Consider the following 13,956-nt stretch of genomic DNA (forward strand, 5'->3'; position numbering starts at 1 on the left):
TGGATCTAGTTTTCTATTTATTATATTTTATTTTGCTCCATTATTAAGTAACCAAGAAGACTCAGATTCATTCATAATGGGCATCTACAAGGACACTCATTTACAAGCAAAGCCCTTTTATGAAAACGATCAATTCAAGAAGGTTTATTTTCTAGATTTTTTTCTCAGACAGGGTGAATGTCAGATGAAAGTTGAAGTCAGCGCAGTATGAAAAAGTCTTCTAAATGACGCCTGGGGCAGTGCAGTAAGAGCGTGCCGTCTGCCACTCTTCTGTCACCTGGGAGGGGTTGCTCAGTTGATTTCCTTTGCTTTAAGTGAAACTGAAGGCTTTCTAATGCTAATTTAATGGAATGAGTGTTGAATGTCATCCCCATGTTAAAGAAAATTAAAAATATGGGAAGAAAGTAATGAATCTAAAAATGCCGAAAGGCTAATGTGTTAAAGTTCCCGTCGGATAAAAAAAAAATTAAATATTGTTTGAAGTCTGCTTTTGTAGTAAAAGGCTATAAGGCCTTTCTAGTAAAAGTCTATAAGGATCAATTCTTGACAGCAAGGGACTTACTGGCTTTCATTTAAGACAATTTTAGGCTTTTCTTTAAGCTTCATAGCTGACTAAACCATCGACTGGAATTAGTTAAGTAGTTGAGAAAGGCCGGCTTCAGAGTCCAGAGGCAAGGTACCCTTTGATTTCGTCATATTATGAGCTTTATGCCAAAAGGCCAACATTTTGGAGACCTGCCAAATGGAGTGTGGGAGTGTTTTTCCAGCTGGGATTGTCTCAAGACATCAACACAGGTTCTTGATTTGGAGAGAACGTTTTGATAATTTCTCTTCTTTCTATCGAGGATATACTCCACGTCACGGTGATGAAGACTGTTTCAATTGGTGTGGACATTTAATCAAATGCAGTACTGAGGTACTTATAGTGGAACGCCTCCATTTCATGCTCCTCAACTACATTTCACAGGAAAATGTTTTTGATTTTTTTTCCTCCCTTTTTTTGACAGCAAAGATACATTGCACAGTTTTTTGTTTTGTCTTTTAAATCACCAGAAAAGGTAAAACATCTTTTTTAGCTCGCAGCCTCTCAGTTTGGGTGATAGCACAACATTTTTTCTTCCTGGCAAATTCCAACTAAGACGAGAATTTCCAAAATCAATACCAATACCTTCATTTTTGTTTTATTAACAGCTTTTGTATTTTCATTTAGAAGAGAGTAATTTCATGATTATGTATATGCATTAATAAGTAAAATTGTCATTTTAATGACCACTAAATTATTTGCCAAAATTTAGCAATCATTTTAAGGATGGCAGACTTTATACCTGGGTTTGATTCCCATCTGAAGCATGTATGTATCAAATGAAGCAGAGCAAAAAGTGGCTTTATTCAATCGTTGAGAACTTTGGAGAAAAATAAAAGAGCACCTTACAATACTTTTCTTTAAAACAAATTTTATGAGCGTTTTGCCTGTTTTATTGCAGACAGTGAGAGAGGGAGAGAGGGGGAATCACATGCAGCGAATGGCGCAGGGTATAAGAAGGATTGAGCAATGGTACACACTCTACAATGTGAGCCACACAGGTGCTCCGCAACTGGACTGTGCTTGATCTTTAAATAATTTCATTCAGCCAAGGAGGATGAATAGAATTAACATGAAATTCATTTATTTATCTTCAACCACTTATCCGTTTCCGGGATGCTGGGGGTGCTGGAGCCAATCCCAGCTCACATTGGGCGAGGGAGGAGTCGCCCTGGGCAGTCCACTGCAGGACCAACACACAGAGACAGACAGACACGAACAACCACTCACGGAAAATTTAGAGTCACCTATTAACGTCTTTGGACGGTGGGAGAAAACCGGAGTACCCGAAGGAAAACCACACAAGCACAGAGAGAACATGCAAACTCCGCACAGAAAGCCCCCAGGCCAGGAACCGAACCCATGACCTTCTTATTGTGGGGCAACAGCGCTATCCGCTGTGCTGCGCAATAACATCAAATTAATTTTTTATTAGGTGGACTGAGGGAGGAAAAGTGATTCTATTTCATAATTGCGCTATTTTCCTTCTGAGGGTGTTACAAGCTTTTATATGTGTATTTGCAATGGTAACAATGTGCAGATCTGTCATGTCTGGAGACTGAAAAATATCATAAGGAGGTAATCTCAAGCCTGCTGCTCAGGAGGCTTAAAGTTTGAGGAGAGGACAAGGCCATTATCCAGAATGGTCCGCAACCTCTCCATGCTCTTCTGATGAGCCATATGTCTTCGGTTCACATGATGAATGTTGATTGTTGTGCTAGCTATCCATTCCATTCTTGTGAAAGCAATAAGTTAGGAAAGCTTGGAGTGAATTTCTTCTGAACTGTTTAGATATAGGTGCTCAGAGGTCAAAGTTCACTGTCACACATTTAAGGCCATAACTAAAGAATTAATTTGCTAATGAACCCACTATTTGACATAATTAGGGTGGTAAGGCCATTGTTCAACCTGGCAGTAGAAGAGATTGTGACCATATTCCTGCAACATGACAGATTGGTAGAGGCGATCAGATCAAAATTATGATGAAAAAAATAGCAAAATGTAAAAAAAACAAAACAAAACAAACAAAGCAACCCCGACGTATTACATGTTTACGTATTACATGTTTACTCATCTGTCATTTCTGCTCTCTCTTTCTCTGTTATATACACACAAAAACAAAAACAGACAGTGACTTTAGCTCTTTGCCATGATGTCAATCAACAAAACATTATACTAAGAGGGTGAGATTTTATCACCCTCACGATTGCACTTAACGTTCTCAGAACGCTTTAGCTTCTGTGAAAGGTTAGGCGTTATGTTCTTTTCTTATGTGCAATATGTTCACATTATATCAGACACACACAACTTCATCACAACCCACATCTATATATCACTGGTGCTCTAGCTGTATAATCATAATGACAGGGGCAAAGAGGGATGATGGGGGACGTCGTGCAAACCCTTGCCCTTTATACTGTTACCATGGCAACGTGGCTACTGGTACGCTCCTATTGGTCATGTCTAAGGCACTTATATGGTCATTTAGTTTGGAAAACTTGTTTAAATACACACACTCACAAGCGCAGATGATCACAACTGAGTACAAAGTCTCCCACTTCCCTTTCTCATAAGCTCATTTACAGGCTAACTACTAAATGTGGCCTATAATGTTCTGAACAGAGACAGTATTTTGCAGTATGTTGTTGGATTCCACAGTATTTTTTTATAATATCAGGATGAACTTCCACCTGATTTCTATGTAAGCACTTCACAGTGTCAGTGAATTTATTTCCACAATAAATGCCCATATTGACACCCCAGCAGGGATTTACTCTCAGGCAGGTTGGAGGTCAAGAGAGTCTCAGACCACTGAGTTTTTACTATCTTCCTGGGTTAAAGAGAGCACACCTACATATAGGTGTTCATATTGTAAGTGACTGTGAGACTCTTTCTCCATTTTCATTCTCTTCATTTACAGGGCTATGGCTTCAAATCTCTTACTAAATGTGGGCTTGGCATATTGATATTATGAGGCAATTCATTTTTTTTAATGGAGTCTGTGAATACCGCACCATGGAGACTTAAGCTGAACTTTCTGGGCGCTGTTCTTTTTTGCTCTGTAACACAGATGTACAGACAAGATAATGATTTGATTATTTTGAGGAAATGTGACAATATAGTATATTTCAAGTGGATATTTGCTCATGATGAATCAATGTGTGACTAAGTGATTGATCAATCTTAGTGAACCTTCTTTTGTTTATTGGGTCAGCTGATTGCCATAAGACTGACTAATAGTTTCTTCATTGGCCAATGTTAGCAGCCCAAGATTATAATTGTGATTATATTTAGATACTTTTTTTTTTTTTTTTTTAACAAGAGTGGGTGTAAACTCAGTATAAGGATGGATTGCATATAGATGGCATTGTAATAGTCACTTTCCTGCTTTTTTCAGTTGTTTTTCCGGTTGCTTGAGAGCTGCAGGGAAACAGATAAGCTCTTTTGATTCAATGAGACTCACCTCTCCTCCATTAAATCAAATAAACTATTTTCATTGCATGTATTATTATTACTAAAGAAGACAGAGGAATAACTTAATAATAAGACACACAGAGCTCAGAGCAGGCAAGTGGAAAGGGAGGAGAGAGAAGCCATCAGTAACGAAGCCAAAGAAACTAGCAGACCTGAATAGCACGTAGACCACAAACACACCAGTGATGAAAATCGGGACATTGGGACTCTGACTGCAACATGCCAGTCTAGCAAAACTTGTTCATAAAAGGAGTTTGTTCATTTACATGCTAGAGCGCCTTTAATTTGAAAAACATAACCCAATAAACACAATAAATGGGAGTAACCAAAAATCATTCTTCATCCTAAAATACAAGTACAGTATGACCAATTATCAATTTTATCATGTTTTTAATGAAATTAAACGTTCTAGATCAATGAAGGATTACAGATAAATATTTATCTACACCAGACAGTTTGTCGTCATTCCCATGTATAATTCTTAGCGTTTCTAATCCTCATGTGAGCTGTCTGATCTGCGCTATCCAGTAACACGTCCTAATCAATAATATCTAAGCCACCTTAAATGAAGCCAGTAGCTAATTCCAATACTAACCAATTGGCTCTAGAGTAACAATGAACAATGCATGATAATTTTTTATGAAAGTGTTTTGGGTAGTACAAAACCTAAAAGGTCCAAGAAGCCCTAAAACATTTGAGAAGAACTTTGAAGTCAGGAATTAGCTTTTACTGATTCGATGCAGTATTGAATGAAAACAGGATTGGGGGAAGAGGATGACGACTTTTGGAGTGTGTCCCCAAAACGATGTGTGAAAACTTAGAATCTCTTTGATATTAGCTCATCTGCTTTTATGACAAACTTGCTGCTTTTGTTATGTGAGCCAAATTCATTTCATTTCACTTTGCTGTGTTTGTCAGACCTGGCAAAAGTTGCTCAGTGCAGTCACTTAGTTTTTCACAACAACTGACTAAAAAGTACTTTTAAAAGACAATAATGTTAACAGGTAGTTAGCAGTTATTCAGACGCTTTGCTTGTTTACATTTCTATTTATGACTATTTTAATTCAGAGCATTGTTATGGATGTGCCATTTCAGGAGCAAGTAGCAGTGCAGTAGAATTGTAAATGTGAATCTTCTTCAGACATTTGACACTGGCAAACCTCAGTCAAAGGGTAACAAGTTAGCCTTTTATTTAGCACACAAGACACACAAATCTTACTCAGTATGTGAGCAAACTGACAACTCATGACTTAGCTACACACAGCAACCTTAACCTTCATAGATAAACCCATCTTAACCTATCCTAACCCTAAACAAAACCTGAAATAATACATAATTACGAACCTGGAAACAATATTAAACAGCTCTACAGAAAGTACTTACAATGATGGTTTCACACAAAGAGGTGTCCATAATACACACACGGACAAATACAAGCACAAACACAGGAAAAGACTAGTAGATCTGTGCAAGTGCAAGAATACACAAAGGCGATGATGAGACACCTAGGGTGAAGAATGGATTATATATGTATGTAAGAACTGGCTGTGCAACGCTGAGGAACATACTAAAGCAGACAAACACTGGATGAATGCGCACCAACATATTAATGCTCCAACAGTAGGCAGGCACAGACAGTACTCAGACAAAACTGGTTGTCACACCATCATCTATATTTATTATTATTATTATTATCATTATCATATTGTCTTTATTTTAAGAAACCACTTTTTAACTTTCCATATTTGTCACAGTTCAAGCTGCTCACTTGAGTTATTTTATATGCATTGAAGAGCTCAGCTAATGATCTGGCAACTCCCTCAAGACAGTCCAGTTCTACTCCATTACACTGGAATAAAAAAAAAAAGGACAAGACGAAAGAGAAGATGAAGAACATGACTTGTGTCTGATTTAGCTCAAGGACATAAAAGCAGATCAAAGGGAAATGCAGCAGGGTGGACTTTTAAATTTATAAAGCTACAAGTACACCCAGGTTCCACCAAGGCATGTAGGTGTTTCTTTTGTTTTTTTCATAGGATAATGAAAAGGTCTCATTCAAAACCTTAAACAGCGTGTCATTGGCGCTTCCTTTTGGCCACAAAACCAACAGCATCCATAAAATTATGCATTGTATGTAAAAATATCTGTAAAATACCCCCTCTTGGAAATAGAAACTGCTATTTTGTTATTAGGACACCCCTCATTAAGATGTACTAACACAATTTAATTACCGTAAGTGTTAAAGGCAGACCGAGCAAACACCAGCATTGTTTTGTTACATATCACACAGCTGATTCCAAATTGCAGGCACATGAAATCTCTGAAAAATCACCCACTGTTGCTATATTATTCAGCTTGTTTGGTTCAATGTAAACATCCAAAGGCAACATATCCTACAATGCAATCTTTAGCAATAGCATTAATTAAAAAGTAACGCCACCCCCGTCCCGGCCACAATATTTAGGGGGCTGTAAATGTAAAGAGAGTACTACCGTTATATTGGTAGTATTTCAAACTAGCTATGAACAAGTGTTCATAGTTAGAGACAGCCATCACTTGATTATAATGACTCGCAGGTAGGTGATAATGCATGAATGCTTTTGATTTAAAAGTTGAAGTAACAATGAATGTAGCAATATGTGTATAAATATTTGACTGATGACTGAGTTTTGGTAACCTCCATGGCAGCTGGCCATAGACATCACCAGGACTCACTAGTTAGAGTGGCCAAGCGAGCAGCGAAAGCAGCGTTCCTGGCACAAACTTTAAAAACCACTATCCTGTTATGGAGTCGGTCTTTTACCTTGATCTTCAATGTCCAGATTCTTAATCATCCACTGTACAATATCAGAACCTGAAAAGAGAGAAAGTGCATAAACGTGAACATATCTAATATATTCACAGTGTGATGACACATTTTTGCATATACATGCAAATGAAAGGAAAAACAATGACACTCTTAACTCAACCCACCTCCCCTCATCATCACAGTGCATACCAATTCCTCTCGCCTTGTTCCATGTGGGTGGGTAATGGGCCATCCATTACCAAATATTCTTTTCTGACATCCTCTCCAAGCCAGCTCTCTTTGGCTATAGTCCATTAATATAAATGACCAGAGAGGTACAATGGCATAATGAAGCATCCATTGTGTACAGTAACAACACAATTTGTCTGACTCAGTCGCAGCTCAGACGTTGCAGTTGCAATTGTTTCATTTAATTCCTCTATGCTTCATATTGGACATTTCCAGCTGTTGCCAGCAGAAAATAAGACGTATATGGGTCAGAGGAAGAGTGAGAGGGAGAGGAGAAATCAAAAGCTAAGCAGGAAACAGGAGAACACTGTTAAAAGGTTAAGCTCTACAATAGAGAGACATCAGGATTTCTGTTTGCACCCCATATCTAACTTCTCCATCTGAGACAGATGTGAATCATTTTCACATCTCAGAGAGAAACATGACAACATTCTGTACCCTGTGTTCATTTTCACACCCCACTGCAACATGCTGCTTTGGCACTAAATTACTAAATTTAGTGGCAATTTATATTTTCCATTATCTATCATGCCTATGGGTGAGGGTGTGTTAAGCACACAAGACTGACAGAGAGCAGAAAAAATGTGATATGGAGACATCAGGGAATTCATGCAGAAAGACAGTCAGTCTGTCTCTGTTGCCGGCCGACAATTGAATCGAAGACAACTGGACTTAGGACTTAGGCATGTCGAATAAGTTTCGCGTCTTATCTAAAGGGCTTCATCAGTTCGTAATGCATTGGTCTGAGGCATTGGAGGACTAGTCAGCTGGATATGACTATGACCTGGATGAATGAGAATATACACAGACCTCCATGGGAATCAACAGAAATATATGGGACTTGATGAGAATAAACGAAAAATTTACCATTGACCATTTAAGAGGCTCACATATCAGGGTGCTAGCTACGTCTAATGTTATCCTGCCTCCAGTGAGATGGTCTTCTGTAACCATACAAGAATTTATACAACATAAATGTATGTACAATATTTGAAGATGGAGATAGGTGGCTCCTTTCATTTAACATTTTGAATTCTATCACCCTGTTACTTCTCAGCCAGATGAGGTTTTCCATGGATTAACATCATTAATACAACCCCATTTTCACACTATCAAAGTTGACCCACTTTCTAAGAGAGAGCTCAAATGAGATGTGTGAGGTAATCCTCTAACAAGGCCGTTCTCAGAATTGATTAATATCATGCCCATAGGTTGGGCTGTGTGTTCGGGAATGTGCACAAGCACATATTAGAATGTTACACCAATATAAACAGAGGTAAATTGATCGGATCAATTAATAATGATTCCAATCCAAAGATCACAAAAATATGTGATAGTTGCTGTCGTGAATGGTAACATCATTCAGCAAAGGGCACCGTGCTGAGCTGAAATTGAATACTAGAAAATCCAAGAATGAATGAAGAATGAAAGAGAAAAGTGATATGAAATGAGAGTTACAATAAATTAACACAGTGACAATAATTTTCATTTTTATTGATGTTGTCCTAATACAAATTGACAAAAAAAAATAATGCTTATGGTGGTGTAGGTTTTAGATGATGTGGATGAAGCATACTGTGATAAAAGCGATGTACTGTACACTATATGAGGTTAGGGGAAAAACAGAGATACATATATAATGTTTCTGTAGCTGTTTCGTAGCTCCTCTAATTTATAATGTCTAATAAAACAAAGGATAGAGGATAGATAGCTTGGCACAATGTAAAACTAGTCATCAATATACCTACAGCTGTAGAAAAACAGAATCATCCTGAATTTAGGAACAAAAATATGCATCCCGTATTGAGCTTAAAATGGACGCACTTTGCGCCGTATTTCCCTGAAGGTCAAAAACAGTCTGCCCACCCGCTCCAGTTCTGTGACCTATGAGCTTACAGCACACTCGCACACACAGAATTTGGCTCATCTCATTAGTCAAGGTACTTTTTTCTGAGAAAAAGATACTGGAAGGGACAACTGGGACACCAAAGCAGCATGGATGAAGCCGCCTTGGATTTGCAGCCGGACACACCTTCCACCATAGTTTTGCCAAGTGGCCCTCAAAATACTTCACACATTTGGAAGCTAAAAGATGCGTTCCTTCTTGAACGGATAAAGTGAGCACACTTTGTCCCGTATTTCTTAAAAATCCATGTTTCACGATTTTTATTACAATTAAGCAGTGCGACTCTGACTACCGCTGCAAACTCGGTGCATGTCTGCAAGCTTCTTCTCAGCTTCTTATGGGCCAATGAAACTGAATGAATCCTAGTTTGTTACATCAAGTTCATGTATGTACTGATCTCTACTCGGAAACTAATCAAATTCAGTTATGTGCTTTAGTGCATTGGGATATAAATGTAATTTGATATGAATGGAACTTCGTACAACCAAGTATATTATTTAGATGTAGTAAGTGTAATAATAATGCAGTCATGCAGTCACCCCCCCCCCAAAAAAAAAAAACAAAAACAAATAAATAAAATCCTGTCACTTATTTCTTTAACTGTGCAGCATCTTTGCAGACACAAGCCCACATCAGCTGCTCTTCAGATGCCCAAAGCAATGTTTTACCAGCGTCACTAAAGCTAAAGTTAGTGATTTAAATTTATCTGTGTCTGTGCTCATACGTTGGTGCTTACTGCCCAACCTTTTTTTAATCTGTGCCCCACGTCAAAAGGCCTCGACATGTCACTGGGTGTGACAGACTAAACGTAGCCCCTTTGTTAGCACTGATGGCGACCACTGCTGCCTCTGATATGGATACCCTAAAGGGGACAAGAGGTAAATAAATAAATAAAAGGGATGTTGAGAAAGCTAAAAGAAACAAAGTCAGGAACCTGAGCTGGCTGATTCTGGTTCCTGAGATTGTTATGTCAGGATAATGTAGTCACTGACATGACGTCAACCAGCTAAAAGTAACAGTTATGATGGAGTTTAACATGCTAGCTGTAGCTAATATTAATATTAACTAATATAAATAACAGTTTCTCATATTATTATCATCTACAGCTAGGATTTTAAGTTTCATTACAACGGTCACAGTTAGCTGGTTGGGCTAATGTTAGCAACTACTTGCGCTAAGATGCATTCACCCATGTGGGTATTTTAAACAATTATTATTTCTGGTTTTCCCAGATGGCTGTTATGAGATCACTGATGTGCAATGTTTTTTTTTTTTTTTGTTTTTTCGTGAGTGGCAGTCGCAGCGCGAGAATCGGGAGCCGCTCCGAGAGGGAATTTAATCAGCTGCTCTACGCACACCACACAACCAATCAAACATTAAAACAGGCTATTTATTCACTGACTGGTGCATTTTGTGTGTAGAAATTTCCGAGCAATGTACAGCGTCCCTGTAACCATGGTAACTCTCCATCACTGCCTGCCTGCGCTCTGAGAGAAGGATGCTGCTGCCAGAATGGTGGTTTAGTAGCTTTCTGTTTATAGACATATAAAGCTACTGACAGAAGCAGAAAATCTGAGTGTATTGTATTGTTCTGTATTAAATAATCTTAAAACAGCATAATTTGTTTGGGGAACATAGGAGACAGCAAACACAAACGTTTTCACCCCCATCCTCGGGTTATCAAATTCCCGATGCATCGTTTTGACCTAGTCAGGTGATATTCATATACAATAAAATTACAGCGATAGCCTAATTCCTCTAAGCTTGTGAATGCCTTGTTAAATTGAGCATATCTTTTATGGAGCACAATGGATCCTTATCTCTTAGGTTGCACATGCTGGTGCAATATTATCCTCCTGACATTCTGCCACTGCTAGTGTGAAATCCAAACCAGACAATTCTCCCAATACTTTCAGTGTTTTCTTGGCGCAAACGCAGTACTAGTTCGGTTGTTAGTGGGTGGGAACCAAGAGAGGAGAAGAGCAAAGGCTTACCTGAAAAAACACTGGGGATCTTGGTTAGAAAACTTTTCACAGTTCGGATAGGGATGCCATTTTTCTCGTCTTGCATTCTTGCTATTACTTCCTCCATCTGCACAACACAGACAAAGTTAGAGATGAGAGGGAGGGAGACAGCACGAGAGAGAGTCTCAGCCACATCTTCAGGGAGGAGGTTGGCAACTAACAGTCAATACAGTCAAACTTCTGCCTCTCATTTTAAAAAATATCTCTTATTTCTGTCATTTGTCACATAAAACTGTCAGTAAGCTGCATTTATTCTGCAACTGTTATTGAATTTTGGAAATCTAGCAATTACATCTATAGTTACTATCCATCACAATATGTTTGTGTCCCAAAACACATGCCACACATGCAAAGCTAAACAAAGCAGGGAAGAAAAAGTCATCAAAAGATTTTTGAGAGACATCTGATCTGTGTTCAGCCTTGACTGAGTTCCAAGTTTAAAGCAAAAGCTGCACTGAGAACTGACATGCACAGGCGAGTGGACACACACAGGCACACTTGCAAGTGTCAGTGGGACAGAAATGTACTGGGAGTTGTCTCAAGGGCCTGGCAGCGCAACACAAGGCAACCATGTTTCCAAGAACACAGAGCAGGGTGCAAAGCAGAGGATAGAGCATGGTTACAATACAGTACACGAGCCAGATCAGATGGCAAACAATCTCCCAGTTGAAAAGACAAATATACAGATGGACACTTGCAGTTCAATAGCATGGAAACAACCTGATATACACTATGCAAACAAGCACACAAAACTCTTTAAATCCCTTCAAATTACTATCAGTGGAGAAAAGCAATGATTGTTGAAAAATTTCTCATTAAGTTTAAGTTCATAGTATTTAAACCTATTTCCAGGGACTATGAAAAAAAAAAAAAAAAAAAAGTCATTTGTTCCTCCACTAGAGACCTGTATGAACCTGTCTGCATGACAATTAGAAAGTAAGATTTAACTACAGATGACATATTTGATAACTCTTCATGATGAACAGTTCAGGGGGAAGCCATGATAAGACAGGGTTTTCAGTGTTAGAAAGTGCCTTTTTGGGTCAGAATATTTCCTTTTTATCTGATTACTCTGAACATTCAAGCGATCATAATTGAATGTGTGGTGCCTAAAAGCTGTGACTGTCTCTCCACTGAGCTGTTGTGTTTTAACCGGTCTAGCTTAATGGACCACCCCACCCCACATTTTGTTTCCTCTCCATCTTCATATGATACACATACAGCTTATCAGTGGAGCTGATCTGGGAAAGGTGACACAATTTGAATGCAGCCATTTCCATTTCATACAAATGAAGGTTTTGTATGGGTGAAAATGAGTTTCTGCTGCAATAGTGGGCAGCCTGGGGTTAGGGCTAGTACTGGAACATATGTTGTAAAAGCATACAGGCAGGCAAATAACCTGGAGCTAAAAAAAAAAAAAAATCCCACTTAGTGATGGGAGCCTGTGACTATGATGGAGCACAGATAAATACTGTTACCCCAGAGCTGCCTGGGGAGAGTTAAAGGGCCCATAATACTGAGCGACAGGAATAGAAAGAAAAAAAGAATAAATTGGTTAATATACGAACACACACATTTTCAAATTATGTCAGTCTGTGCTGTGACACTAAATTGATGTAAGACAAGGCTGAGGGAGAACATCTCGAAGGCGCAAAAAATGTTTGCTCACAATGCTACAAAAGCTTTTGAACTGTCGGTTGACATCTGACAGGTGATCATCTTTTTTTTTTCTTCTTCTTCTTCTTTCTTTGACTAATACAACGTAAACTCAGAGAAGGTGGTAGTACAATTCAACCTTAAGATCAAAAGAAAAACCATTCAAGTGTCAGTATGATATTCTTATATAACTCAGGCTTGGGGACTCAGGAACAGATAAAACAAAAGTTACCAGAATAAGTGTGGCTTACAATGCCTACCTTCCGTCTGTATCTAAGTCTCTCTGTCTTTCTCTGAGAGTGAGCAGGTACTGAGAGACGCAGAGCAAATAAGGACAACAGCAACAGTGATCAATACTTCACACACTCTCCTATCTCTGCAAACCCCCACCGCCCACACATGGTAAAATGCCACCAGCGTGAATATTCAGGATCTAAAGCTCTTGAAGTCGGGATGCTCTCTGGCTTCATGTTGTGAGGAAGAGAGGAAAAGTCATTTCCCTCAAGAGAGAGGGAGAGGTAGAGTCTCTCTTTCTGTCCCCCAACCATCCACCCACCCAAAGCTGTCTGACTACATCTCTGCAGCCTCTTAACAGATAAGAGTGAGTGTTGTGGCTGCACAGTGTGAATCATTGAATAATGATGGCACAGGACTCAGTACATATGAAGTGATGAACAAAAGCTCCGGATGTAAGCACATACTGACTGTCAGCACATGGCTCCAAGCACTTCAAAGAGTATGACTGAGGGCACTCAGGGCGCAATCTAAATGTTCTGAAGCACCATTTGGAGCAAAAACCATTCCAAACTGGGTTTGTAAATCAATACTGGCCTCTTAGAAGTCTTTTTAGCCATTGTTAAGTGCAGCATAAGTCCACCTATTGGACAGGCTTTTTCTAAGAAAAGCGAGCAGATAAAAGATCCAGTTCTATATTGAGCACATCAGTAAGGTACAAGTTTTTCCAAGGGGATCTCACCAGTTGTTCGATGTCCTAAAATAGCTAATTTTGAGGTGACCTTTATTGAGAGCCTCAACTAGAGAAAATGAAAGCAGTTTTTCCTACTTTGGTGATGGAAGATAGAAATGTTAAATTCATCTACACTTCAATTTGGTGCAACGGAAAGTGAATAGAGTTCAGTTACCTTGGTTTTAATGGCAATGCTGTGTTGGTGTGTGGGTGGGTGAGCTGAGTTATGATAGATACTCTTGTGGGTTAACCGAGGCAGGTGAATGGACTGCCTCAAGTAATGTGGCTCAAGAAATGCCCTTTATGACA

At 38.9% G+C, this 13,956-nt stretch overlaps 1 protein-coding gene across 1 annotated transcript in view; it reads right to left on the reverse strand.

Moving 5' to 3' along the window:
- The window catches only part of rgs7a (regulator of G protein signaling 7a), a 45,109-nt gene that overhangs the window by 11,216 nt on the left and 19,937 nt on the right, over positions 1–13,956 (reverse strand). Inside the window, exons 2-3 of the mRNA XM_029520772.1 lie at positions 10,995–11,091; positions 6,861–6,911 (exon numbers count right to left, since the gene is read on the reverse strand). Coding sequence (XP_029376632.1) covers positions 6,861–6,911; positions 10,995–11,091 — 148 coding nt within the window. The remainder of the gene's footprint in view (positions 1–6,860; positions 6,912–10,994; positions 11,092–13,956) is intronic.

Source organism: Echeneis naucrates, chromosome 15, assembly GCF_900963305.1.
Source record: "Echeneis naucrates chromosome 15, fEcheNa1.1, whole genome shotgun sequence".
NCBI classification, from domain to species: Eukaryota; Metazoa; Chordata; class Actinopteri; order Carangiformes; family Echeneidae; genus Echeneis; species Echeneis naucrates.